The 27,640-nt window shown below is 47.1% G+C and overlaps 1 protein-coding gene across 11 annotated transcripts; it reads left to right on the top strand.

Annotated features, from left to right (window-relative positions):
• The first annotated feature begins 20 nt into the window (after window positions 1-20).
• On the top strand, window positions 21-27,211 carry GABBR1 (gamma-aminobutyric acid type B receptor subunit 1). 11 transcript variants are annotated; one of them, XM_036237678.1, is made up of 24 exons: window positions 24-357; window positions 760-853; window positions 1,527-1,730; window positions 2,443-2,628; window positions 3,938-3,958; window positions 5,415-5,575; window positions 8,882-9,016; window positions 9,400-9,570; window positions 10,673-10,774; window positions 11,215-11,280; window positions 11,768-11,959; window positions 16,877-17,119; window positions 17,760-17,823; window positions 19,073-19,150; window positions 20,490-20,640; window positions 21,107-21,239; window positions 22,936-23,052; window positions 23,143-23,250; window positions 23,676-23,769; window positions 24,523-24,650; window positions 25,248-25,376; window positions 25,585-25,728; window positions 25,946-26,030; window positions 26,488-26,648. In XM_036237678.1, the coding sequence occupies exons 2-24, from the start codon at window positions 760-762 to the stop codon at window positions 26,505-26,507; spliced, it is 2,826 nt and encodes a 941-aa protein (XP_036093571.1). In that variant the 5' UTR covers window positions 24-357; the 3' UTR covers window positions 26,508-26,648. The 11 variants fall into 11 exon arrangements, 10 of the variants coding, with proteins under 10 accessions (XP_036093592.1, XP_015976182.2, XP_036093581.1 ...); XM_016120690.2 differs by having other exon boundaries at window positions 25,946-26,621; XM_016120689.2 differs by lacking the exon at window positions 25,946-26,030 and having other exon boundaries at window positions 25-357; window positions 26,488-27,211.
• The last annotated feature ends 429 nt before the right edge of the window (window positions 27,212-27,640 follow it).

Here is a 27,640-nt window from a genome sequence, read left to right as displayed (position 1 = left end):
CCGGTGGTGGGAGGGGCCCTCTCCTCGTCTCCCCTTCTCTTTCCCCTGCCCAGTCTTCTCTCGCACCCTCCTTCTTCCCTCCGCCCAGGAGCTTTCCCGGGTCCCCGGCGCCGCCTCCTTCGCTCCCAGCTCCCCGATCCCGCGGCTACCGCCGCCTGGGGGAAGGAGAGACGGGAGTGGGGTCGAGGGAAGCGAGAGAGCTGGCAGAGACCCTGGCTGGGCAGGAGCCCAGATTTGAGGGGAGGAGGGCAGGGAGGAAGGGAAAGGTGGAAGAGAAAGGAGTGGGGAGAGGGAGGAGCGGCCGGGCCTGGGGCCTTGAGGCCAGGGAGAGCCGGGGAGCTGGGCCGGCGCGCCGAGGTAAGAGCCAAGGCCCGGAGGAAGTAGGGCTCCGAGAGGGGTTCGCAGGGGAGGGCCGAGGCGGGCACGGGGGCTAGGGGAGAGAAGGAACGGCGAGGAAGGAATCTGGGAGCGTGGGTAAGCCGGGCTCCGACTAGCCGCGGGGGCCGGGGGAAAGGAGGTGGTGAGAGGTGGAGTCCCGGGAGGGTGGGGGGGGGGCCCGAGGAGGAGGGTGGGGACAGGCTTTCTCTCCTCCTTCCCCCGCTACCCCGCGCCGGGCTCCGCCCCCGCCTCCTTGGTGGCGCGCTCTCCTTGTCCTCAGGCTGAGCGGGGTCGGAGGCTAGGAGGGAGGCCGGGTCGCTTGCTGGGTCCATGCAGTGCCCGTGGGGCTCCGTCCGGTCCTCACCGCCGCCTCTCACTCAGATGCTGCTGCTGCTCCTGCTGCTGCTGTTGGTTCCGCTCTTCCTCCGCCCCCCGGCCGCAGGCGGGGCGCAGACCCCTAACGCCACTTCGGAAGGTGCATCCTTTTCTAGCGACCTCGGGCCCCTCTCCACTCCCGTCTCTTTCCTGGTCTTCATTACTATCCTGTCAGCCATAACATCGTGGCCTGGCAACCCAGTCTTGGCCCCACTTTACTACTCCTGAATGCCTTTCTATCAACCCACACTACTACCCAGCACCCTTTTTTCTCTGCCCCACATTACACTAGGCCACCTTTCTGTGACCCTGGGTTATGTCCTCAGTTCCACCCCTTTCCTGGTCTCTTATTACTACCCCAGTTCTGCCCTTTCCTTGCTTCTATGTTTCTGCCCAGATGGCCTTATAAGACCTCCATCTCATCTCACCCTAATTCAACTCATATAATCCTCCTTTAGCCTTCCTTACCCAGCTCACTCATACATCACACCCCTTCACTATTTAATTACTTTTCTCCTTACCCCCAACCAGCATCCCTCCCTCCTGACTTGTGGGCTCTCTCATTAGCCTTAACCCTGGCTCATTACTCTCTGTCCTTCAGCAGAGTTCTATACCCATCCCCACTCCCACCCTCTAGCATCCCATCCCATCCCTCCCTTCTGTCCTCTACCTGCCCATAGACCACGCCCTGGCTCTCCTGCCTCCAACAGCTGACTGCTGTTTCCTTTTTCCCCACCATTTGTCTCTTTACTTCTTCTCGACTCACCCCTCAGGTTGCCAGATCATACACCCACCCTGGGAAGGGGGCATCAGGTACAGGGGCCTGACTCGGGACCAGGTGAAGGCTATCAACTTTCTGCCCGTGGACTATGAGATTGAGTATGTGTGCCGGGGAGAGCGTGAGGTGGTGGGGCCCAAGGTCCGAAAGTGCCTGGCAAATGGCTCCTGGACAGATATGGACATACCCAGCCGTTGTGGTGAGTAGCCTCCTAAAGCCCCACCCTTCTTCAAGACCATTCCTCTTCCTGCCTCAAATTTCGCATTGTTTGCAAATGAGCACTTTAAATCCAGTGTAAGTAAATTCACAGATACTTTTATTGAATGATTACTATGTAGGAGGGCCTTTGATCTGTATAGGTGGAGGCAGTAAAGTTAGCAGCCTGCACATTTTATTTCATCCTTCATTACGCCACTAACCATTGATAAAATAACCTGATTATTCATCTTGTGAGTTACTCTTTTTGATGATTATTAATGGTAGATTATGCAAAAGCACTGTAAAATGATTTCACCACATTTCCAAATAACCTCTGTCTCCAATGCAGAGACCATATACCCAAGAAACAGAACCCAATTTAACAGTAATACAAGCCAACTAGAATAAGAAAGGCAAATCTGATTGTGCATCTAAAGTCACATACATCCACACATCCCAAAGCCAGAGAACTGCCCACTGAGGAGATTGCATTTTATGTGCTTATAGCTCCATCTTGGGATCCTACATGGCAATGCTTTTATCCTTTTTCTTGTGAGAATGCATGTATGCTTCCAGGACTAAGGGAGGACTACTGGTAGATAGAGGGGCCAATCCTTTTTACACCTGATTTTCTGCACCGTAGGATGCTTGTGGGCCTAAACCCAAAGCTGAGACTTTCCAACCTGCCTCTCTGTTTTCTGATCTCTCCACAGTCCGAATCTGCTCCAAGTCTTATCTGATCCTGGAAAATGGGAAGGTGTTCCTGACGGGTGGGGACCTCCCAGCTCTAGATGGAGCCCGGGTGGATTTCCGTTGTGACCCTGACTTCCATCTGGTGGGCGGCTCCCGTAGCATCTGTAATCAGGGCCAGTGGAGCACCCCCAAGCCTCACTGCCAGGGTGAGGGGAATAGCTGCCTGCAGGCAGCTGATGAGAGGATGGGTGTGGGCTGGGAATGGATGGTGGGAAAGGATGGGTGGTATACAGAATTGGGGGGCTTTGGGGAGGCAGAGATGAAAGCCCAACTCTTTCCTCCATCTACCCACCTCAAAATTCCTCCACTTTACCTATGTTGGGTTGGGACTTTCTTCCTTTACCTTTCTCTTTTTATATCTTTTCCCTGCTCTCAATTCTTGGGTCTCATATTTTCTCCTTTTCTTTACGAATCTCGTCCACCATTCACCCTTCTTAAGATTTCAATACTCCAGTTTTCCCTAGCCTCAGTCATTTTCTCTAAGCTTAGAACTTTCTATATACATAATCCTCTTCTAGAATTGATCCCTCTCCATTCATTATAACTGAATTATTGTACAGACTCAGCAGTAAATCATGGCACAGTTAGAAAAGTTGATAAGATTGGAAAGAATATCTGGGGCGGAAAATTATCAGGATAAAAATTAAAATGGCTTAAAACTTGGGGCAGAACTGTCAGAGCATTCAGGACAGCCTATCGATTGGAGAGGGGGCAGTCCTATGTCTCTCAGACAACCTCCATTATTTCCCAAGGGAATCCATCTTGTGTCTACATTCTGCTTTCTAGTTATGCATATTTCCCCTTTTGCTAGCATCCATATTTTCCTTCTGTAGCCTTCTCTCCTGGGATGCAGATGTACATTATGCTTCCTCTACTCTTGTAGACTTAAGATCCTTGAGTCTTTTCTCCCTTAATTATATTGCTTGTGGTTTATCATTCCATTTTGGAAATTGGGAGTCCCATCTAGGGGTGGATCGACTATGAAGCTAATGAAATTTAAGCTTCGAGACTCTTCATTTACACAGACCTCTTCCTGTGCTCTAATAATAATGTATTCACAGGATCATAGGTTTGTGTAAAAATTGCATAAGTAAGATATTTTAGCAGCAATAGGTTAAAACCAATTGTAGTTGTAATCTGCAATTGTTTCATCTTAAAGAGAGACCGCTAAATTTTATATTTAGGCTCCACAAAACCAAGATCAGCCCATGTCTTAGCTGCAGGCAACTCCTGTCTCAAATTCTGTTGTCCTGTGAAAAATAAAAGAAAAGCAACAAATCCTGACCCATAGTTCCACCTTGCTCTTATCCCCAGGCACTTTCCCCTCAGAAACGCAGGCTTCTGCTCAACCCGGTCTTCCGGCATGGACAGGTGTGGGAGGGGGCTAGGGATGAGGCCAGGGAAGCTGGGCGCCAGTGGTAACTCTTCTCTGATCCCCGTCTTTCCTGCTGCCAGTGAATCGAACGCCACACTCAGGTGAGATGAGAAACCCTTATCGCGTGCACTGCTATACCCTGACCCTTCACTCTTCACCCTTCACCCCCAGGGATTCTGCCCCAAGGCTATGGGTGGGGGTGTGGCCCTTCTCCCACCTTTCCCCGCCCATCGCAGTTTGCAGCCGGCCTCTTCTTTCCCTACCTGTTTCCTGCCTCCAGTCACGGTTTTCCGCGAGGCAGTGGTCCCTCCCATCTCCCTGCTCGGCTGTACTTCCCTTGGCTCCGCCTTCTCCCATTCTCTGCTTTTGCCAAAGGGCAGAGCTCCAGCAGGGGGCGGCAGGGGGCTGGGAGACTCTGAGCTTCCGCTTTGTCTTTCCCTGTGGGATTCCTTCTGACCCTCTCTGGAACCTATTCCTGCTTGCCCAGTCCCTAGGATTTTACCTGACCACTCCCATAGCTCATCCTACCCATCTCACCTCCGGCTAAGCCTCACCTTCCTTCAGCATCTCCCCATATCCTTTCCTTTCCCTTCTATATGATCTCAGCTCCTTCGCCCATCACCCTTTCACTTTTGTCTACCCAGCCCCTTGTCCGTATCTTTATCCCCATCACTCCCCTTTGCACCTCCCCTTCTGTACCCAAATATCTCTTTCCGAAACCATTCCCAACGCCCTCTCCCTCACAACCATCAGTCCTTCACCCCACCTATTCACAGCCCCACTCAGACTCTCAGGAGCCAGTCCTTCCTTCTAGAGTTCCACTCCTGTCCTGTTCTTCTTCATCCCTTGCTCCTCAGTGCTTTAGCCTCTTGTGGCCCCCTCTGCCCGCCCCTCCCTCCTGACACGCCCTTTCCCCTCATTTCTCCTTTCCCTGATGTCCCCTTAGGTGGGACTCCTCTCTTCTGTCCATTCCTTTTCCCAACCCCGGGGGTTGCGCGTCCTCCGTCTCTCCCCGCTTCCCTCTCCCTTCCTCTCTGTCCTTCCCACAGCTGCGCTCGCTGCCTCCGTCCCCGCCCCCTTCCTCTCTCCTCAACTCCTGCCCCTCCCCTGTGCTGCTTGCCGCCCGTGACGTCAGAGCCTCCTCCCAGCCCTACATCTCCCTCCTCCTCCCCTCGGTCGGTCGGTCAGTCTGTGAGGAGAGTCTGCGGTTTCTGGCTGTGGAGGTGGCTAGAGCTGTGGTGGGGGCTGCAGGAAGCCAACCGTCCCTGCTTCCCCGAGGCCCTAATCCCCTCTGCCCTGCAGAACCAGGGATGGAGGCCCCTCCTCGACATCCCCTCAGCAGCCCTCCCCAGGACAAGTGTCCTCCCTGAGCTCCCCTCTCCCCAAGCAGCTACCTCCCGCTCCCCGCCATGGGTCCGGGGGCCTCTTCTCTCCGGGTGGGGTGGCCACTACCACTCCTGGCGGTGATGGCGGCAGGGGTGGCTCCGGTGGTGTGGGCCTCCCACTCCCCCCATCTCCCGCGGCCTCACCCGCGGATACCCCCGCACCCCTCCTCAGAACGGCGCGCAGTGTACATCGGGGCGCTGTTTCCCATGAGTGGGGGCTGGCCAGGGGGCCAGGCCTGCCAGCCCGCGGTGGAGATGGCGCTGGAGGACGTGAATAGCCGCAGGGACATCCTGCCGGACTATGAGCTCAAGCTCATCCACCACGACAGCAAGGTAGCCCCGGACATGGGAGTGAGTGGGAGGAGGGGGCTTGGGGAGCTCGCTGCACTCCATCTCAGTCTGAGCCCTCTCAGTCTGAGTCACTTCGGGGATTTTGAGGCAGACCCCTCCTATGTGTGACTAGCAGGAGAAGGGCTGGGAGTGCGGGAGATTGGGGAGAAGCACAGGAGCTGGAGGTTCAGGATGAGGGTCTAAGGGGTTCTGGAGGGTTAATCATGCTGCAAGGCAGACCCTTTTGCTCTCAGAGACCCATGGAAGTGCCTGGGGCTGAGGGAACTGGTAATAGATTTAGGGTACAAGCTGATCCTGATCCTCTGGGGAGTAAACTAACCCTGGGTTGGGTTGGGGGATGGAGGGAATGTGAGAGATGGGGAGCTGGATCAGGGGTTTACATTTACCATGGTAACAAGGTAAATCTTGGCATCTAGTTGGAGCTGGAAGGAATAGGGACTGTTGAGGAACATTTTGAGGGACATGAGTGCTCTAGTTTATCACAACAAACAGCAAGGTAGCTGTGAGCCCTGCCTATTTCCTTCTCATCCCTCTCTCCCCAACCCTGTGGAGGATTCCTGGATTGTAGGACTATATAGAATATTGTAGTTGAGAAAGGCTCATGGTCAAGAGATGGGCAGAGACACTGGGAAAATGAATTGGATGAGAACCACGTGGGAGCCCCCACAATAGCAGAGGGATGGAGAGGAATCAGGATACAGAGAGCAGAAAGAGGACAGCGAGGAATGGCAGTGCAGGAGGGGGTGAGGAAGAGTGGGGATAGTGAGAGATCCTGGGGCATTTTGTGGAACTTGCATCTCAAATTTATATTCTTTACAGCATCTCTAAGATGTGAGAAGGGAAATGAGATGTAGGGTTAGGGAGGTGAGGAAGAAGGGTGGGGAGGTAAGAAAATTGGTAGTAAGAGATGGTCCTATGAGATTCTTTTTCCTCCACTATTCCCTACTCCTAATTGGGAGTACGAGGAAAGATGTGGCACAGGGAAGGAAGGAAAATTTGGACCTCAAATTTATCTTCTTTGACATGTGGCCCAGCGACTTAAGGCATTAGGGGTGAGTAGAACAGAGTATAGGGGTGAGGGTTGCCTATTTCACACCTGGGGTAGACCGAGGATTTATATTCATTCTTTAGAGCAGAGACCTGCACCTAGAAATAGGTGTGTGAAGGAGGAGGGGGCAGAAGTTGGGTTGAAGGTAGGATCCTTGGGGAGAAGAGAACACAAGGACTGTTAGGAACTTAGAGAGGGAACTTCAGATACCTTCTGACACTTACCCAGTGATTCTCAAAGTTCAGTGTACATAATAATCACCAGAGGAGTTTGTTAAATATACAGTTCTAACTTCTTGGTTAGAGATGAGTCCCAAGGATCTGCATTTTTACCAATAAAACTTCTGCCCTGGTGGGTGCCTATGTAGCTAAGCCCAGGATGTAAATGGGAAGAGCAGTAGGGCACAGAGTAGGAGAGGCAGGATGAGAAATACAGGGCCAGAACAGGGAGGAAGGGTCAAGCTTTGGGAGAGCAAGAGTGATAATTGGCTATGGTGGGTGGGAGTATAGGAAGAGAGATGGGGGATGCGTGCAGGCTTTATGATAGGGGATCACAGGGACTTTGGGATCCCTGTGTTTGAGCTCAGACTCATACATGATGACAGGTGAGTCCCTGGAGGTGTTGGAGAGCAGATGGGGGACCTGAGAGAAAGGAGGTGGCGGAAAAAATAGCAGACGCAGCAAGAATGAGATGGAAAGGCAGAGAAACTGGAATGTGTTGTTTCCTGACTGCAAATCTGGATCCTTGCAAGAGCAGAGGAGAGGGAGGAGAATAGAAGTGTATTGGGGAGGGGGTGAGAATCACATGGTGGAGGAAATCTGCAGTAATGCATTGGGTGTGGAAGGGGGAAAAGGATATAAGAAAAAGGAAGGGATGAGGACACAAAAAGAGACATCTAGGTATCATATGTTGCTGATTATATATATATCTTGTATGTTCTTCTATGTCCTTGTTGTTCCTATCGACCTCTTCAGACTGAAAAGGGAGGGGCACTGAGGGGCCTTGGGAGAAGCTGGGGGCAGGATCTGGAGTAACAGATGCTGGGAGAGTGCAGGAAGGTGAGAGCTGAGAATGGTAAAGATACAAAAGATGCCAAAGTGGGAGGGATGAAGAACCTTCAAAAAACAGCCATTAAGCAGATGTTGAGTACTGCCCTTTGTAGTGGGGTTGAGTGGGCAACAGAGTTCTGGGTGAGTGTTGGTTCTTCCAGACTCTGTCAGCCTCCCCTGACTCCCCCTTCTCCAACTTCCCACTGTGTTCCAAATGTCAGGCCTCTGTGGGAAGTGAGCAGGATCTAGAGGGCTTTCTTTATTTCCTTGGAAATGCCCCTCCATTTCACCCTCCCCAGTATCCTATGCCTCCTGTCTGTGTCCCCTCTGCCCTGGCTCCCCACTAGCTTCCATTTCTTCACTTCCTTTGGAGCTCCAGCAGCTTCTGAAATGTCATATTTCAGCAGGAGGGAAACACCCATTGCTGGCTCTTCCTTCCTCCACTTTCCTTCCTCCCTTTCATCTCTAGCTTTCTACATTGTTTACTTTCTCTATCTCCATGTCTCTCCTTTAGGCACCCTAAAATTATCTAGTTTCTTGAGAGTCATTCTATTTATTCTACCCACTTCTTTCCTCATCCTTGTTTCTTCCCCCACTTCTACCCCTGAGTGTCTTTGTTTCTAATGGGCCTGTCAAATGTCAGGGCCCAGAAGGAGGGGGTGGATGCTGAGCTAGACCTCCTGTTGGACTCATTCCTGTTCTCTTTTGTTTATTTACCACTAGTCCTGAAAAGAGAAGAGGGAGGAAAGGAAAGGAAGGTTGGGAGAGGGAGTTTGCAGAGGTGAGGGAGAAATTTTCATAATATGGCTTTGAGGAGGGGGTCTAGGGCTTGGGGAGAGTTTATTCACATTTCTGCAGACTCTTCTACTTACAGATGTTTGAAGCACAGAAACATAGGGCGAGAGTGTGAGGATGAGCTGAAAGGAGGGAAGATGGTTTTTGTATTAATACTGATGCGTAAGGCACCAGGTGGAAGACAGAGAAGGGTATTTAACAAATGAAGGGAAATAAGAGAAGACAGGAAGAGATGTTAGGAAGGAGAAGAACATGGTAATCATGACAAAAAGGTTCAGCAGAGGGATGGGTAGTTGGGAGAAATAACTAACTTTTTGGGAAAAATAAGAGTAGTTGTTGCAGATAGGTGTGGAGTGCTGGGAAAGCCTACCCTCATTTTCTCCCACCCCTATTTAGTGTGACCCAGGCCAAGCCACCAAGTACCTGTACGAGCTGCTCTACAATGACCCTATCAAGATCATCCTCATGCCTGGCTGTAGCTCTGTCTCCACACTTGTGGCTGAGGCTGCTAGGATGTGGAACCTCATTGTGGTAAGCAGAGCTTGGGGGTAGAAGGTGGGCCATTCCCTTTTGGGCTATACTAAAGAAAGGGCATATTTAAGAGGACTGCTTCCAAGATTCAGAGTCCTTTTTAGACCTGAACTAATTAGCCTCCTAGCAATAGTAGTCTGACAGTACTGCAACTGACCTTGTTCATCATCCCAAGGAGCCAAAGTTAGATAAGAGAAAGGACGTTCTGATTGTAAGGGGTGCGAGGGCTTTTGAGAATCACTTTTCTTAGGGTAGAAATAGGGACTCTTGGAGAGAGTAGGAGAGAGAAGCCTAGAGATGGGAAAGGGTTGAAGGAACTCTTAGCAGGTCTTAATGGAGTCTACTGATAAGGTCCTCTTTGGCACTATCCCTGTCTCTTTTAGCTTTCCTATGGCTCCAGCTCACCAGCTCTGTCAAACCGACAGCGCTTTCCTACATTCTTTCGAACTCATCCATCAGCCACTCTCCACAATCCTACTCGTGTGAAACTCTTTGAAAAGTGGGGCTGGAAGAAGATCGCCACCATCCAGCAGACCACTGAGGTCTTCACTTCGGTAAGGAGGGACTGGGTAAAGACTCCAGTGCAGAGAGATGGGACGTGGTATTCAACCTTTTAGGGGGAAGTTCCTGATTCTTTATCAAAAGAGAACACATTCCAAGTGGGTTAAGTGCATGTTCTTTCTGTAGCCAGGGAAATGAATGAGCTGAATTTTTAGGACCCTCTCCAACTTTTTGGTTTTAGGACTTTTTTTCCCCTTTGATAATTTGTTCTTCAGACAGATAAACCCCAAGTGACCCAGTTATATTAAAGTAGGTATATTAAAGTAGGGACACAGTAAGGGAGTGAATACGCCGTCGAAACCCAGGGAAGTAGCAGATCCAGAGGCACTCAAGGGGGGTGGTGGTTGTATGTGAATGGAAACAGAGAGAATGGAGCTATAGAAATGGGCACAGGGAGGAGCCAGGGAATGGGGAGTGGGAGAGAAAGATGTATATGGGAATAGAGACAGAAAGGTAGAGAGACAAAGAAAGGGGGAGAGAGAAAGAGGTGACAGAGGCAGACAGCGAGGTTTATGTACATGGGTCAGGTAGTTGGCTTAGAGAGAGATGCCAACAAACAGAGACGGAAGGGGGAGAAGGGGATTGATGGAGGTAGAGAGGAAACACATGGCTCTACCTGAAAAAGACAGCTTTCCTCTCTTTTCTGCTATTCTTTGGAACATCTAATCCACTCTTATGTTCAGTGGCCTTTAATCCTGCTCCTACTGTTACTCAGTGATTCAAGACATTCATCTCTGGTCCTTTTGTCTGTCTGCCCACTTGTCTTTTGGGGCTGACATCATCTTGTTTATACCAGACCGCCTTTTCTTTTCCTGGTTCCTGTTTCCTTTTCCCCATTTATACTGTCGGTGATGGTAAGAGGGTGAATGGGGTGACTTCTATGGAGGGGCTCTCCATGCACCTTCTCACTTGGAAGCCATATCCTAAGACTCCAGATACTTTTCTTTGAACACTCTCTGAACCCCGGGACAGAAGATGTTGAAGGAAGGTTCAGAATTGCCATTCCTTTGTTGAGTATGTAATCCCCAGGTAACTTCTCTGATCTTTACCCCATTGTATACCCTATGTTTTTTCTATTTCTCTTTCCCACTCAAGACTCTGGATGATTTGGAGGAACGAGTGAAGGAAGCTGGAATCGAGATTACTTTCCGTCAGAGTTTCTTCTCAGATCCAGCCGTTCCGGTCAAAAACCTTAAGGTGGGATGGCCTGGAGTGGTGGACTCAGACTGTAGGGGGACTGGGTTGAGGGAACAGTGGTGGGTTGGAGAGGAGAGCCGGGTGGGGGAACGTTGGTTTGTTTTTGTTTTTGTTTTTTGTTTTTAAATTGAGAGATAAGTGACATATAACAATGTCTAAGGTTAAAGTGTACAACATGTTGATTTGATAAACTTATATATTGCAATGATTGCTACACTAGTGTTAGCTAACACCTCTGTCACGGTCATAAAATTTTGATTTTATGAGACAGCACCATCTCCTGGGGACATTTAGCTCCATCTTCCAGTTGACATTTATTCACTACCTATTGCACCGAGCCCTGCACTAAGTGCTTGAGCACAGAAATTCAAAGCTTAGCTTAACCCCTCTGGCATTTCCAGGTGTCCCTCAGGAGCTCTGTTTCTCTCTCCATTCTGTAGCGCCAGGACGCCCGAATCATCGTGGGACTTTTCTATGAGACTGAAGCCCGGAAAGTTTTTTGTGAGGTGGAGTTGAAATATGAAGAGGGAGGGGAACTAGGTGGGCCCTTTGCCTGGAGTATCTCATGGGATCTCCTCTTCACATCTTCACTCAAGTTGATAGTAGATGATCTGAGGTGATAATTAATATGATGTCCCTGTCTGTTGGTTCTGATTCCATCTCTTGGCTTCTCACACACACAGCACTTTCTCCAGATCTCATTTTTCTACTGCTTTGCGTTCCTGGAGGAGACTTTAAATCCTTTCTTTTCGTACTGGCTGGAAAAGGCCACTTAAAAATAGAGGCTGGGGAGGAACTTAGAGGAGTTGAGCCTTTCCTACTTACCCTTCCATCCCCAAAACTTATAGATGACTCTTTTCAATTCTCTGTTCTTCTCTGATTCCCTAGAGGCTGAATAGTGTCAAATGAGATAAGCCAAAAAAAAAAAAAAAAAAAAGAAAAAAACAAAAAACAAAAAACAGAGACCCAGCCCTCCCCCTCCTTTGCATTCAGGTGTATAAGGAGAGGCTCTTCGGGAAGAAGTATGTCTGGTTCCTCATTGGGTGGTATGCTGACAATTGGTTCAAGACCTATGACCCATCTATCAACTGCACAGTGGATGAAATGACCGAGGCGGTGGAGGGTCACATCACTACTGAGATTGTCATGCTGAACCCTGCCAACACCCGCAGCATTTCCAACATGGTGAGAATGTGGGGACTTAGAAATTGGCACCTGGGCAGGTGGGGAGGCCTGAGGGAGCCTTGAAGAGGAGAAGAACAGGTGTGGAATTTGGAGGTACAGAGGGGCATGGGGCCTCCGCCCACCCTGAACTTGTTTGTGCCATGTTTCCTGTAGATTCCGCCTCCGCTCTGACTTCCTGGGGCAGGAAAGAGAGAGGAAATGAGAGTGGTTTGTTCAGTAGTCCCCTGATGAGTAGAAGGGCTGTTACCGTGGAAACGAGGAGCAGTTGGCAAGAAGTCAAATGGGGGAGAGGTATTAGTGGTAATACAGATGCTGTTTATGCAAGCACACCTTTACGGAAGTGCTGTTCCTGGCAGAAATACCTTTTATTTTCTTGGTGACTTCAGAGCTCTTTATTGCTTAATATTCACCCCTGATTAATACTCAGTTAGCTTGTCTCCTGATGCTTTTTTAAGGATCCTTTTTTAGAACTTTAAATGAAAGGGGACTTTTGAAATCAGTTAACCTCAGATAGCTGGTTAGTGACAGACAGGGAGCTGGAGAACGTTCTCTGATTTGGGAAGGCAGAGGCAGCCTTGCAGGCGAGGGGTACAAGTGAATAGAGTGAATATGAAGAGGCTCCTTGCCTGCTCAGCCCTCCATCTTAAGGGGTAAGTGATGGTTATAAAGCCCGCAAATATCCCATTAAAACAAAGTTGTAGTAACAGTTGTTTTTGTGTAGTAAACCAGGAGCTCAGATATATAATTTCAGTGATCCTCACAGCAATAGTCTGATGTAGATTTTTCATTTCCATTTTATAGGCCAGAAAATTGAGACTCAGAGAGGTTAAGTGACTTGTCTCAGCTCATGTAACTACTGAGTGGTCAAGCTGGAATTGAGTCCTGGTTGTTGACTCTAACTCCAAACCACTCTGCCCTATCACCTTCCATGGCAAACCATGAAATATCTGACTAAAAGGTTTGTGCTTTTATTGCCTAACACTGTTAAGTTGATGGCAGTTTTTGAGCAAGAGAGAAAGAAGATTCAGGAAGTTTATTCTGGCAATGGATTGTGATAGGCCTTGTGGACTCTGATCATGGACATCATCCTAGGATAGTCGAAGGGACTCTATTTAAGGTATCTTGGTTGAAAAATACAATGGGAAAATTCTGGAAGGTCACATCCCTGTAGCACACCTGACAGCTGTCATCCTTGAGGACCTGGGGAAATAGAGGAGCTGGTAACTGAAGTTGAAAAGGCTTTTTGGTGCCCTGAGCCCAGGACCTTCCAATTGTGGCTTATGCTTCCTAGCATGGAGCTAGAGGAGCCCCTGACAGGAAGCAGGGATTTGGTTAGGGGAATAAAGGGACATTTGGGTTTTAGGGCAGAATGAGTTGGAGGTCTCTTTTTGGCTCTTGGTCCCTATAAAAAGATGTGCCTGCCTTCAAGGCTACAGGGCTTCTAGTGATACCAGGCCTGTTTAGAAGCCTAAAATGCCCGATGGAGAAGCCATGACTTTCCAGAGGGTTAAAGCAGTCTTAACAACCAACCGGGGAAAAGATTATAGATAAATTAAACAGGATAAAGAGAAGTGGATTGGAAGCAAGAGTTGGTCCTAGGAGCTCAGAGCCATGGCAATTTAGAAAAGAAGCAAAAGTGCCTTTACTCTGTAAGGATGGCCGTAAGTTTAGATCAATAGTTCTGAAACTTTAGCTTCCATCAGAAACACCTGAAGGTTAGTTAGTGCACAGATCAATGACCTCTTTCCTTGGAAGCTCTGATTCTTAGGTCTGGGATAGGTCTAAGAATTTACATTTCTAACAAGTTCCCTGAGGATTTGATGCTACTAGTTTGGGGACCACATTTTCTGGACTGTTGTTGGAGTAGTGGTTTTCAACCAGAGATTGCAATGTCTAGGGACAATTTTGGTTGTCACAACTGCTGTGTAATGACCTGCAATGCACCAGACAGTACCCCACAACAAAGAATTATCCTGCTCCAAATGTCAATAGTGCAGAAACATTTTAGAGAAAGAATCCAGGAGCCAGATGTGGGAGAGTGGGTTAGAGAGATTCTGGAGAAATAATATAGCTCTGGGCTAGAGGGGCAGGTGGGAGGTGGGGTAAGATTATGAGTAAATTCTGATTGGGTTAGAGGATCCATCAGGTCTGGGCACAATACAAAATAAAAACCTACCTCAGGATATGCATTTTAGATCATTGTCGAACATCCATTGTCACATATAGAAATAGATGGGACTGTTAAATTAAGATTATAAATTTACACTCGGTTACTTCACTAATTTCTATGGGTATGGAATTTTGATTGTTGTTCTGTTTTCCTTAAGTTGCCTCATAACATTTCCATTTGAAAACTTACAACCATATCTTTGCTGACTCAAGGGGGAAAGATGTTTTTGATAACTTTTGTTATGGGGGAAAGAGCCAGTGGCACCAGCAGTGGCCGAGCACGTTAGTGGTAGTGACCTGGAACCAGCAGAGAGTATGAGGACCCGGGCAGAGGATGGCATCATGCACCGTAGATGACTCCCTTCCCATTTGGGTGATTTTCTGATATAGTATTTACTTTGAACTGCAGGTCGGATAGACTTGGAGGCTGAAGGACTATTTAGAAAGCCTCAGCTTAACTGCTGTCTGTCCAGAAGGCACTCTTGGAGAGAGGCATTTCAGCTTACAGAGACAGTGTAGGGTAGTTGGGAAGAGTAGGGACTTTGATGCCAGGCTGCCTGAGTTTGTTTGAATCCCACCTCTGCCATACACTAGCAGTACAACTTTAGCCAAGTCAAACTTTTCTGTGCATCAGGTTCCTTATCTCTAACATGGACTATAAACTTCATGGAATTATTTAAGGGTTAAAGAAGTTAATATATGTATTTTAGAAAAGTGCCTGCTACATTGTATGGACAATATAAATGTTAACTATTATTATTATTGTTATTGTTATTATTAACAACATTATTCTATGTAGGGATGGATGATATTAATGAAACATTTTAACAAAAGAATTAAGAGAACTTGGTGATTTGAAAGAGTCTACGGTGATTCTAAGGATTCAGTCTCATGTACCGGGAAGTGATGGGGAATGAGGAAAAAATTGAGTTTAATTTTAGATATTTTTAATTTGAGATCACCAGTCATATAATTGCAGATGTTTTAGAGACAATTCAAGATATAGAACTTGAAATACTGAGCTGGATTATAGATCTGAGTATCAGTGACAAAGATGAAGTTGAGGTATAGGAAAAGTCACAAAGAGAAAATGTAACTTACTTTATAACCAGCATTTTAAATATGTGTTATTTCATCTTATAATAACTCTTCGAGGTAGTATTTTTCCCATTTTAAAGCTGAACAGCCAATTACTGAGGTTTAATAACTTGTTTGAGATTACATAATGGGTAAGTGGATTAGTTAGATTTGGAATCCATCCATTTATTCAATGGACATTTCAAAATAAAATTTTATTATTTTTTAAAAGCAACTTAAGTTCATAGCAAAATTGAGAGGAAGGTGTAGAGATTTTCCAGTGTCTTCTGCCCCTGCTCATGCACAGACTCCTCTGTTATCAACATTTCCCACCAGAGTGGTTAAAACTGATGAACCTACACAGACCCATCATTGCCACCCAAAGTCCAGAGTTTACATGAGAGTTATACATTCTGTGGGTTTTGACAAATGTGTAAATACATGTTTACCATTATAGTATAATACATATTATTTTCACTGCCCAATCCAATGGACATCCATTATTGGCTGAGCACAGTGCTGGATGCTGAGGTAAAGAAAAGAATGGAACCTAGTCCTGTCCTCAAGCGAAGTAGAGCCCAGGCCTGTCTGTCTTCACAACCCAGGCTGTGTCCACTGCACTACACTGCCTGTCCTTTGCATCTTCTACTCCCTTGTGTCTACAGAAAACTGAACAGAAAGAAATGTGGGCAGGGCTTGGGGAACAAAGATTTTTATTTGTTCTTTCACCTATTCATTAGAGTGTGTGTACGTTCAGACATTACAAATCTAGACAGAGTTGTGTAGTGCCCCTGTGTATTATGTGCACCTTGCCAAGAGCTGGCCACTGAGCCAGTGTGGTTTCTGGGAGGTAAGGAAGGGCAGATGTGATTTTCTTCCTTATATGGTAGACATTTCCAAAACCTTAAAGCAATTTGCTTATGGTCATTTAGCTAAGCAGCGTTACTGCCAGGTATAGAAATTCAGGTCTCTCGACTCATTTCATGACAGAGTTAAAGGAGCTGTCATTCTATTTAGCTTTCTTGGAAAAAGAATATTGAGGGTTGGGAGGGGTGTGGGTAGGGATCGAATGATAGACTTTAAAACTGTGAGGGTTATTTCTGCAGTACTCAGTCTTCTGAAAACAATCTAAGAGACAGTGAACTGAAATTACAGGAGGATGAAAAGTAGTTGGCACACTAAGGAAAAGTCTTCCTGGTTGACAAGCCAAGTGAGGAAGGCTGTGGTGTCACCTTTTCTAGGATCTTTCAGAATTGGAGGAGCTCTTTGGTCTTGCTTGGGTCAACTATTAGAAAAGACTGAAGGATGAAAGAACAACATTGCAGCTCTTCATTGGAATATCCATGTCTCTTGCTTTTCTCTATTTCTACTTTCTGTCCTTTGCCATTTATTATGCATAATGTCCATACATTAAATTTCTCCTTTTGTAGTTCTGAGCTAGCTACTGTACACATTAAGACCATTAGACCCAGCTAATCTCTGCTTTAGTCACTTTCGATCTAAGACAGACACTTAGGTATAGTTAAAGATTTTAAGCATATACATGCTCAGTCTGACAACATGAACATAAGCTGTCTATTCAAGTCGAAGTGTTGGAGCCAGTATCAGATGCTCCCGCCACCCCAGAATCCCTCACACACCAGTTTTTTCCTCCTATTCTTCCCTCCCCAGACATCACAGGAGTTTGTAGAAAAACTGACCAAGCGACTAAAAAGACACCCCGAGGAGACAGGTGGCTTCCAGGAGGCACCGTTGGCCTATGATGCTATCTGGGCCTTGGCATTGGCCCTGAACAAGACATCTGGAGGGGGTGGCCGTTCGGGTGTGCGCCTGGAAGACTTCAACTATAACAACCAGACCATCACTGACCAAATCTACAGGGCAATGAACTCCTCCTCCTTTGAGGGTGTCTCCGTGAGTCCGAGCAACCTCCTTTACACTCCCCTGTCCTCCCATTGAGAGAGAGACAGAGAGACAGAGATCGAGAGAGACAGACTCTTCTTCTCCTGGAAACATGCATTCTCTGTCTCAGTTACCTTCCTGAGATAATCTCTCTCAGACTGAGGAAGTAGGGACCCTCAAACCAGAAAACCTACAAGTGATTAGAAGGGAAAATTGATCTATTCCATTTCTTTCAACCCCTCCTCTCATTTCTTTTTGGTCTAGATATTTATGACTCAGATAAGAATTATAGGATTTCAAAAGAGGAAATGGTCCGAAAGATCGTCTCCTTATTTTTAAACTGGGGAAATTAGTATCCAAAGGGGTTTGGTGACTTGCTCAGGTCACACAGTCAGAAGCCAGGTCTCCTGGTATTCTCTCTGGGGATTTTTCCCATTCAAATCTCATGGGCGAAACTTCTTCTCAAAGAATAATGTGTCTAAAATCTAGGGTATGGGCATCTGGGGTATGTCCTATATGCAGGCAAATGCCATAAATAGAATTCATTCAGATAATCAGTTAACATCAAAAACATAAGGATTCAAAGAGTCCTTGATGTTCACTCTTGCTCGTATCCCCTTTGTCTGCCTCCACATGTTCTTCTCTCTTACAGGGTCATGTGGTGTTTGATGCCAGCGGCTCTCGGATGGCATGGACACTTATTGAGCAGCTACAGGGTAAGTGCAGGAGCATAAGGGGACAGGGGAAGTCAGGTAGGGCCAGGCTGGGGCTGGGCTAGGCTAGGATGCTGTCTGGTAGAAGAACAGCAGGAGACATCACAAAGTGGCTTTGATGCCTCCCCACCTCCTGCTCTTCTCTCTTAACTGTATTCATCAAACTCTTTAATAATAATAATAATAATAAAAAGCTTATGTATGGGTGATTTCTTTGGGTTGCGGGGGTTATGTTCTTGAAAAGTGGCATGCGCTTTGTAAATAGCTACTTTCTTTCCCCAGTGGCATCTATTTTAATTTCAAAAATTTCCCTTTGGTGGCTTGGGTTGAAGGGTTAATGACCTGTCACGTGCATACCCATGGATTCAAGGAAAGCTGATCTAGCAAACCTTTTATTTTTAAAGGGAATCCCTTGAATTTCCTTGCTCTGTAAACAATTTTTTTTTTTTTGTTAATATGTATAGTTTGGCTTTTCTAGTTTGTATTTTCTTATGATTTAGCCTACTTGTGTATTTGCAGAACTCCTGTGAGTTAATTTTTCAGCTCCACCCCACTCTCAGCCACTTACAGCATGGCCAAGAGAGCCATTTCTTGGCTTCCTGTGAAAAGTTTCTTTCTTTCCTTCTCCCCCTTCTCACATCCTTTGAGATCTTTGTATCCAGGACAAAAGGGAATGGATTTCGGCCATGGTGAAAGGGGTATGAGTTGGCTTTTGATGAAAAAGTTATGGTAACTGGGCCAGTTCTAGAACAGGTATCTTAGAAGTGACTGAATTCCTCTTTAAGAGGCAAGTGCAACTTAGCTAAATAGAACCCACGTAAGAACCAACATAAGAGAAATTTATAAAATTAAAATGAAAGCCTCTGGGAAAATAGAATCTGTGATTGTGTCTATCATGAGGGGGACAATAAACAAATGTTTAAAGCTTTCAAAGCTAGAATCAAAGTGAGAAACATCTTGCTAAAAGAGGTATGAGTCTGTGGAATGAGCGGCCAACACTGGAGCCTTCTTTACTGAAGGGCTTTACACATGTAAGATATTCTTCATTTGAGGGATCCACTTTACATTGCATTTAAGTCACATTGCTTATTCAAATGACCCCTCAGGTCCTTTGAGTATCTTTCAGGGCTCAGGTGAAGGGAAAAATTAGATACGACCATGGAAAGCTACCTTAGGGAAATGGCTAGTCGAGAATGCCTGGGATCGGTTCTTCACCTATCCGTGGTCACTCTTTCTGTTGTCATCTGCCCAGGTGGGAGCTACAAGAAGATTGGCTACTATGATAGCACCAAAGATGATCTTTCCTGGTCCAAAACGGATAAGTGGATTGGTAAGTGGATCCTGTTTATATTTTCCTTCAACCTCTCTCAAAAGGGTTTACAGAAAAGGGTCATGCATTTGAATGAAGATAGAGTGGTAGGTGCCATTAGGTTGAAATGTACCAGGGAGATGGACCAGGGGCCAGGGTTAAATGCAAGGGAATAAAACATCCTAGATGTGGGTAGAGGAGACTGGTGTATTTGGAGAAGGAATAGGTGGTTGGTAGCAATGCTCTATTAAAAATAGTACATTGCTAGGGTAACTGGGAATTAGAAGCAGGAGGTGGGCAGGGATGGGAAATGGTTTCCCAGATGTTCTGGTGCCTTGATGTATCAGAACCAGCTACTTCAGGCCTAGAGCTGCCTCTTTATCTCTGTCAGGAAAACAGTTACTTAAACTATAGGAGAGGATGGAAAGCCTCATATAATTGTCTTCTGCTAAAATGTGCTTTTTAAAGAAGGAAAGTAAGCAATATTCTTTGTGTGCTTGATGGTCTAAAATAATAAGGAAGGGGTAAAGATACTAAAGGTGGGCAAAAGGAAGGACCTCTTGATAAAATAAAGGCTCAGTGTCTTAAGGATGGAGGGGGAGGCACAGCCATTGGAGACACCTGCCATCTGCCCACGCAACTGAAATCTAGTAGTTCCCAACATTGCTAGAGTTTTGAAATTTTTTTTATAATTTGAATTTAGGGCAGTGTTCTGTACTGCTATAAATGCTGCATGGCCTAAATTACTTTTTTTTTTTTCAAGCTTAGCAAATTGAAATTAGCTTTTTTTTTCCCCTCCTCTGAACTCTGACACATTTGAGCTTTCTCTTAATATTAACTGGAAAACACCTTTGGGAATTTTACCCTGTCAGGGTTAAAAATCACAGATTAGTTTTTGTTTCTTTTTTTCCCCTAAAGTTAGGAGGCCAGATTAGATTCTTTGAGGCTGTTTTTGAAGCTTTTGATGTGCGTTTTAAGAAACCTCATAAATTTCTCAGCTATCCCCTTCTTTTTCTCACCATTTTCCTTTCCTGCAAGAAAGACAGTAAAACAGTAAAACAGAAAGAACAAACAATAACAAACAAAGACTATGGCTTTGGTGATACAGCTCAGCCTTTCTCAGCCTCTAGACAGGACATTTGCTACATTTTCTAATCTCATTTCTGATTCCTCCCTAAGAGCCCTCCACCTGCAACAGCCATGACTCAGAGCAGCTAGGGCCTCATGTCCTCACAGCCAAAGTTGTGATTGTCCATCAGTAGCTTTGTTCTTCGCTCTTCCTCCTGTCTCACCTTCATTCCTTTGTCCTCCTTCCTTTCTCTTTTCACTTCTCCCCGACTCCCACCTGCTTGTGCTATAGGAGGGTCTCCCCCTGCTGACCAGACCCTGGTCATCAAGACGTTCCGCTTCCTGTCACAGAAACTCTTTATCTCCGTCTCGGTTCTCTCCAGCCTGGGTATTGTCCTAGCTGTAGTCTGTCTGTCCTTTAACATCTACAACTCCCATGTCCGGTAAGTGTATCTTCTGGCATTTTTCTTGTCCTGTTTTTCTTAATGATCTTTGAAGGGAGTAAGAATCACCTGTGTAACTCTGAGGCTATGTGTCATCGAGGTTTTCACTCTGACTTACTGTTTTCCCAGTGATCACTGAGAATGAAAGGAGGGAAAGCAGATATAGCTCCCATTCCTGGTCTAAAGCAACTAACTGAAAAATAAAAAAAAGACTTTGGGGCCAGGCAATGCAGTGCAGGGCTCTAAATAGAGTCTGTGCTGGGAGGCCCTCCGCAGCTCTATCTCTAGCCCCCTGACTGTGTCGGTTTTGTCTTTCAAGGCTCCTTTGCCTGCTCCAAGCCTGCCTTCTTTAGTCCTGTGGCCCTGAGGTTGAATCAGGTCATTGCATGGCATTTGGAGAACTGAGCCTCCCTGGAAAAGTTGTAATTCTCTTCTCCCTCTCCCACCCTTCCTGCCTCTGCCCTAGTTATATCCAGAACTCACAGCCCAACCTGAATAATCTGACTGCTGTGGGCTGCTCACTGGCATTAGCTGCTGTCTTCCCCCTCGGGCTGGATGGTTACCACATTGGAAGAAACCAGTTCCCCTTCGTCTGCCAGGTAAGGCTGGGCTGGGCAGATACCTTGCAAAATATGGCTCTCCTACTCCCTTCAGCAGCACCTTCTGTGATGTATAGTTCCCTGCCTTTCCTTCTTGTCTTTCCCTGACTCTTGTCCTTGTTCCTTCTAACACCAACCCTCTGATATGTTTGGCTCCATCCTTCTTTCTGCGCCTCCAGACATTTTCATTCTGTAGTGCACTTGTTGGTTCCAAGGTTGCCTTGGAGAGAAGAGGAGGGAGTACTGAGGACGAAGGAAGGGGGTCTGCACAAAGGACCCCTGAACAATGGTGGCTTGTCTTTGCTGTAGGGGCTGAGAACAAGAACTTTGGGTTTCCTGTGGGAGCCTTAGTTGGGGTTGGCAAAAACAGAGGCAGAAATCTGAACTGACAGCCAGGAGAGTTGTGAGGAAGGGATTACTGTTATATAGGGAGGGAGGCCTGGGACTCTGGGTACATGGAAGGTTCTGGGGCTGTGCGGAAAGGCTAGTTTCAATAGTGCTATTTGTGAGGTTCAAAGTTATGCTAGTGGGAAATAACTACCCTTTTCCCTACCCACCCTTACTTCTTCCTTTCCTCTGCCCTGTGCCTGTCTTCATCATGCATCTGTACACATGACATTTGCATGCACATGCACTTCCAGTTCACCAGGAGCTGTCTGTTTCCAGCGAGACCAGAATGCAGTGGGAGAGGCAGACAGTTTACTGCAGTGCAATATGAGGGATATCAGAATAGGGATGTATGCAAAGTGCTATGGTAGCAAAGGAGAGAAAGCACTTTCACAGAGTAGTTCGGCGGATGGCTAAAAAAGGTAACATTTGAATATTGAAGGATGCATGGGATTTTATCAGCTGGTAAAATAAAGGATTGTTACTTCAGGGGCTAACAAAGATAAAAGGAGAGTAGATCGAGGGAGAGCGAGCAGTTCAGCATGGCTGGAGTGTGGGGGTAGGTGAGGACCTGGGCAATGAGCCTGGAAAGTGCCACGTCCAGCGTGGCCCGGGAAAATAAACCTGAGTGGGAACAGTGGGAAATTGAGAAAAGAAAGAACACAGAAAGCTGGGATCAGGAGGTCCACTGCCCACTGATGGTGGACAGTGGTGCAGTTTTATTTTTGCAAGGCTGCTTTTATACAAGAGCATACAGTTGCTGGATAGGATAAGATCATCCTTTGCACAATCACGCAACCCACACCCTGCTATGATCTTTTGCAGTCTGCTCACGGCTAGTACTTCCTGGTCTCGAGCAACACCTCATTGTTCTCTGATCAGTTCATACTTCTCCATTCTTAGGAGGGTTCCTTGAGGTGAGGTAACCCTTGGTTGACCTCACAAATGGCAAGGACCTTGTCAGCTTGCAGTTCGCTCTCCACAGGAAAGGTGGGTGGGAGTATATTGTGAAAGGTCTCATGCCACATCAGAGATGTCCAGGCTGCAACCTGTAGGCACTGGGGGCTGTCAGAAGTGACTGGCCATTAAAACTAGTAGATTTTTAGCAAGATCACTTGGTGGCAAAGTAGAAGATGGATTGGAGGAACTTGTTAAAGGTAGGGAGACCCTCCCCTGCTGGCTTTCTCCACCCCCCACAGTCTCCTACTGGTTATGTCTTGCCTGTTCCATCCTACAGCCTGTCCCATCCTCACCACAGTCCTGCCACCTGTCCCACACTATTCTTCCTCTGCTCTCTCTCCTGTCCTAGGCCCGCCTCTGGCTCCTGGGTCTGGGTTTTAGTCTGGGCTATGGCTCCATGTTTACCAAAATCTGGTGGGTCCACACAGTCTTCACAAAGAAAGAGGAAAAGAAAGAGTGGAGGAAGGTGAGCTGTTCCCCACCCCCAGCCCCTAGTGCCTTAGCTGTTGGGCTTAGAGGGTTTCCACTGACATGCCTGTGCTCTGTGTTTACCCAGACCCTGGAGCCCTGGAAACTGTACACTACGGTGGGCCTGCTGGTGGGTATGGACGTCCTCACTCTCGCCATCTGGCAGATCGTGGACCCCTTGCACCGGACCATTGAGGTACCGTCTGAGAGAAAATGTCAGGAGACCGAGTGGGCTCATTGGCGGTCAGGGCTTTCGGGGCTGTGTGTGGAGGGAAGTCCCCTTGAGGAGGAAAGTCGTTCTGCAGGAGACTGCTTTCTTGTCTTCTGCATATCAGAGTTTTTTCTCCTTCCTAAAAGGTACCCCATCAGAGGCCTCCGGATTCATCTGAAGAATGGAAGTGAGGAAGGGTCTGGGAAGGATGTGTAGACTTTCTGGGAGTCATGGGAATAAGCATTTCTAAAGTGTTCAGGCAAACACTTCCAGGCCTAGAGTGGATTTGGTCTCCAAACTGGCGGTCTCATAGGAAAAAGGGGCAGAGTTGGGAGTCAGGGACTGAGCTGAGGTGGAGAGGGTAGGGGAGGATGGCAACCATCTTTTCTGTGGCCCTATTTCTCTCTTAGACTTTTGCCAAGGAGGAACCAAAGGAAGATATTGATGTATCTATTCTGCCCCAGCTTGAGCACTGCAGCTCCAAGAAGATGAATACATGGCTTGGTGTGTGGGATGTGGGAGAAAGGAGTGGAATGATGGAGCAAAGGTGGGGGGATGGGGCAAGGACAGTAAAACTTACTCTTTGGAGGGAGAAGGATCTTTGGAAAAGGAGATAGAGGTCTTATGTCAACCCCATTTGAATATCCTCCTTTTGGTTATTGCACTAATCTTTTCTGAGAATAGAGGTGAGTTGGTCTTTTGCATTGAGGAGCTTAATGTCTAACAAAGGGATAAGGTAGAACTTGTGTTCAGCAGAGGGACCAGTGTGGATGGCCTCATCCTTCTCATACCTGACACCATCTGTGTCTAGACAGCTTCCTAGAGTAAAGCCGGGGCTGTGAGGGCATGGATTTGGGCCCCCTCTGGCCTTTTTAATATCACTCTGATCTATGACCACGAATGGCAAACCTATTCTCAGTCTGGAAAGCCAGCTTCCTACCTGGAGGGTATGAAGTGAGACACTGCGTGGCCCAGGCTCTTGCCTGATGGACAGGTGCTGATGACCATCGTTTTCCTGTGTGACATGGCTGCTAGTCCCGGGAGGAAGCTACGAGGTGCTGGGGAGTTGGGTGAACATTGGAGGGAGCAGACAGGGAGAGGAATGCTAGATCAGAAAGGTTTGATTGGAAAAGAGGCTCCTTTTCCCATTGTGGAACTGTAAGAAAGAGCAGCAGTAGGTGACAGGCATAGAAAGGATGGGGAGTGAATGAGAGTATGGAAGTTTTGTTGCCCTACAACCCTTTCCTGCTGTTGTAGGCATTTTCTATGGTTACAAGGGGCTGCTGCTGCTGCTGGGTATATTTCTTGCTTATGAAACCAAGAGTGTGTCCACTGAGAAGATCAATGACCACCGGGCTGTGGGCATGGCCATCTACAATGTGGCGGTGAGCTCTCTGGACACTTGGCATTGACCCTGGGCACTGACTATAGCAACTCAGTGGGGCACCCTGAGAGGAATGAGGCACTAGATCTCAGATGGTTGGGTGGAAGTCTTAAAGAGTTTTTTAATGCCTTGGATTTATAAAGCATTTTATAGTTTGTTAAACACACACAGACACTATCCCATTAATCTTGACACAAATACCCAGTGAAGTGAATATTAGTATCCCCACTACAGAGGCAAGGAAGCAGAAAGAAAGAATTTGTATTGCTTGTCTGTGGCGCACAGGCTGGAATCTGAATGTAGATTTCCTGTTAGGTATGTCCAGGGACTGATTCCAGGACTCTGAATGTGTATTATATAGAGATCATGGGAGCTCCTGCCTTGAAGGATGGGTTGACCTAGAGCTGAAAACTGGTTTAGGACAGTTTATTTGGGATTTTTCTTAAGCTAGAATTGAAGATGACCCCAAGTTTGGATCCTTTTGAAATGGAAAGTTCACTGGGAATCTGATCTCACAGACTCTATTCTGGGAAAAGAAAACCCTGGAACTTATCTGAGCCTGCAAATCTGAGACTCCCTAAACACACTCTGCCCTCAGGTCTTATGCCTCATCACTGCCCCCGTCACCATGATCCTGTCCAGCCAGCAGGATGCAGCCTTTGCCTTTGCCTCTCTCGCCATAGTTTTTTCCTCCTATATCACTCTGGTTGTGCTCTTCGTGCCCAAGGTGAGATTCTGGGTGTTCTCCCACTCTCTAGCCTGTGCCCCTCTATCCTTTCTCCCTCCCTTCCCCCTCCTCCCACTCCTTCCCTTGTTTTGGACCGAGCTTGTCCCTCTTATTTTCATTCCTTTCAATTCCGATCCACTGTCAGCTAATAGCTGAAGCTGACACAGTCCCTGCTTAGTCATCCCATGCCCCAAACATTCGCTCCCAGATTCGCAGATTGATCACCCGAGGGGAGTGGCAGTCAGAAGCTCAAGACACCATGAAGACAGGGTCATCGACCAACAACAACGAGGAAGAGAAGTCCCGGCTGTTGGAGAAGGAGAACCGTGAACTGGAGAAGATCATTGCTGAGGTGTGTGCTGATGCAGGGGGTGCTGGTAGCGTCCAGGAGGCTCACATCTCAGGTTGGGTTTTATGAAGCCAAGTCTGAAATAGGGTCCAGGTATGTGTGATCTATTGAGGGAGGGTCTCAGGAGAAAACTCGCCAGGGTGTGAGTGGAGGAGCATAAGGAAAGGGAGAGTTGAGTAAGGATTCCTTCTCATGTAAAATCTAGTGTTGGCCTCCTCAGGTGGAGAGGAGTTCTGGGCATGAACTGATGAACTGCACTATTGACTTGACCCACTGGAGGAGAGAGAGTAGTCAAGGGCTGTGCGGTATGTTGCGGGGGCAGCTATGAGCCATCAGCAGCCAACACTCTCAGCAGCTGGATGTTGAGCATCCTCTCCAGTAAAGGGGGTCTGGGCAGGAATGGTATCCACTGTGCCCCGGGCTGTAGTTGGAGGCTAGTGCAGTGCCAGAGTGGGGGATAATCAAACTGGGTTGACATGACTCTATGTATGACTTATTGGAAGCTGTGTATACTGACCTTTCCCCCTTCCCTCATTTTATCTACCCCCTTTATTTCTCTGATCTTTTCTTCGATTGGTGCTCCTATTATGCTCTTTTGGCTTTTCTTATTCTTTAACTGTTTCTTCATTTTAATTTATTTGTCCATCTACCCTTAAATCCCCCCTCCACCGCATTTTTCTCTGCTATTCCTCCCTTTTCCTCCTCCGTATCTCTTCATAACTTCCCCTTTTCCCACTCTCCCAATTGTTTTTCTTCCTCCAGAAAGAAGAACGTGTATCTGAATTGCGCCATCAGCTCCAGTCTCGGCAGCAGCTCCGCTCACGGCGCCACCCTCCTACACCCCCAGACCCCTCTGGGGGTCTACCCAGGGGGCCCCCTGAGCCCCCTGACCGGCTTAGCTGTGATGGGAGTCGAGTCCATTTGCTTTACAAATGAGAGATGGGTGAGGGAAGACAGGCCAGTAGGGGGAGGGAGAGAGAGCAGAAGGAGGGATTGAGAGGAAGCAGGGGATCCCTACCCCCAGATGGGAAGAACATGCTATCCCATCCCACAGCTTGTAAATACACTCCCCTCTGTGAATTCTGGATTTATCTGAGTTCCAGTACCCTGGGAACCAGACTCTTTTTTTTCTCTTATTTGTTCATACAATTTTATGTCACTACTTCATAATCTAGTTGGTACCTTGCTTGAAATTTCACTCCTCAGCAGCCTCACCACATATACCTTTTCCTTTTCCACACTGCCTCCCAAGATTGTTCCCTTTGGTTGTGTGTTTTTCTGGGGCAATTAAGGGAGAAGAAATGGGAACAGATTTGGGAGCGGCTTCCAATGGATAGTTGGTGAAAATCCTGAACAAAGGAAGGCACCGCTGACTGAGATGGATAGATGGATCTATAAGGTGGGAGGTGGTGTCCCTTTCTCACTGTGAAGTCTTGTGGGGAAAGATCTCCCTGAATCTCAATAAACCAGTGAACAGTGTGACTCAGCACCTGTCCCTTACTGTGAACAGAGAAGGCTTCAGTCCACAGAAGGAAACTTAGAGGGCTCCATGTTAATGAAAAGGCACTAAAGGGGAAGGATAGAAAGAAGTGTTTTAGTAACTCTTTGAGGGCTTAGCAGGGCAAAGCAGGACATGAATAGGATTGAGTGATAACATTAATGGTTCAAAGTGTAGAGTCAGACTAACAAAGTGTCAAATTTCACCACATGCAAAAAAGTACCTAAATCTCTATTCTCCATGTTCTCATTTGTGAAGATAATATAATAGTAATCATCATTGTCCATCATCATCATCATGACACACTACTTTGTAGGCTGGATGCAATGACTAGTGCTTAGGATGGTTCTTGGTCCATGGAGTGTGTTGAGTAAATGCTAACCACTGTCACTACTGTTGAGTGAGTTCTCTGGCAGT

Source organism: Rousettus aegyptiacus, unplaced genomic scaffold (genome assembly GCF_014176215.1).
Source record: "Rousettus aegyptiacus isolate mRouAeg1 unplaced genomic scaffold, mRouAeg1.p scaffold_m13_p_1, whole genome shotgun sequence".
Taxonomy (NCBI): domain Eukaryota; kingdom Metazoa; phylum Chordata; class Mammalia; order Chiroptera; family Pteropodidae; genus Rousettus; species Rousettus aegyptiacus.
This window is presented reverse-complemented; position numbering and strand designations above follow the sequence as displayed.

What these genes read in the sequence shown, in the direction of transcription:
- GABBR1 (XM_016120689.2), top strand. Translation starts at nt 760, where the DNA reads ATGCTGCTGCTGCTCCTGCTGCTGCTGTTGGTTCCGCTCTTCCTCCGC. An exon ending in GGACATACCCAGCCGTTGTG is followed by an intron (nt 1,731 to 2,442) that starts GTGAGTAGCCTC and finishes ATCTCTCCACAG; the next exon opens with TCCGAATCTGCTCCAAGTCT. An exon ending in TTGTGCTCTTCGTGCCCAAG is followed by an intron (nt 25,377 to 25,584) that starts GTGAGATTCTGG and finishes ATTCGCTCCCAG; the next exon opens with ATTCGCAGATTGATCACCCG.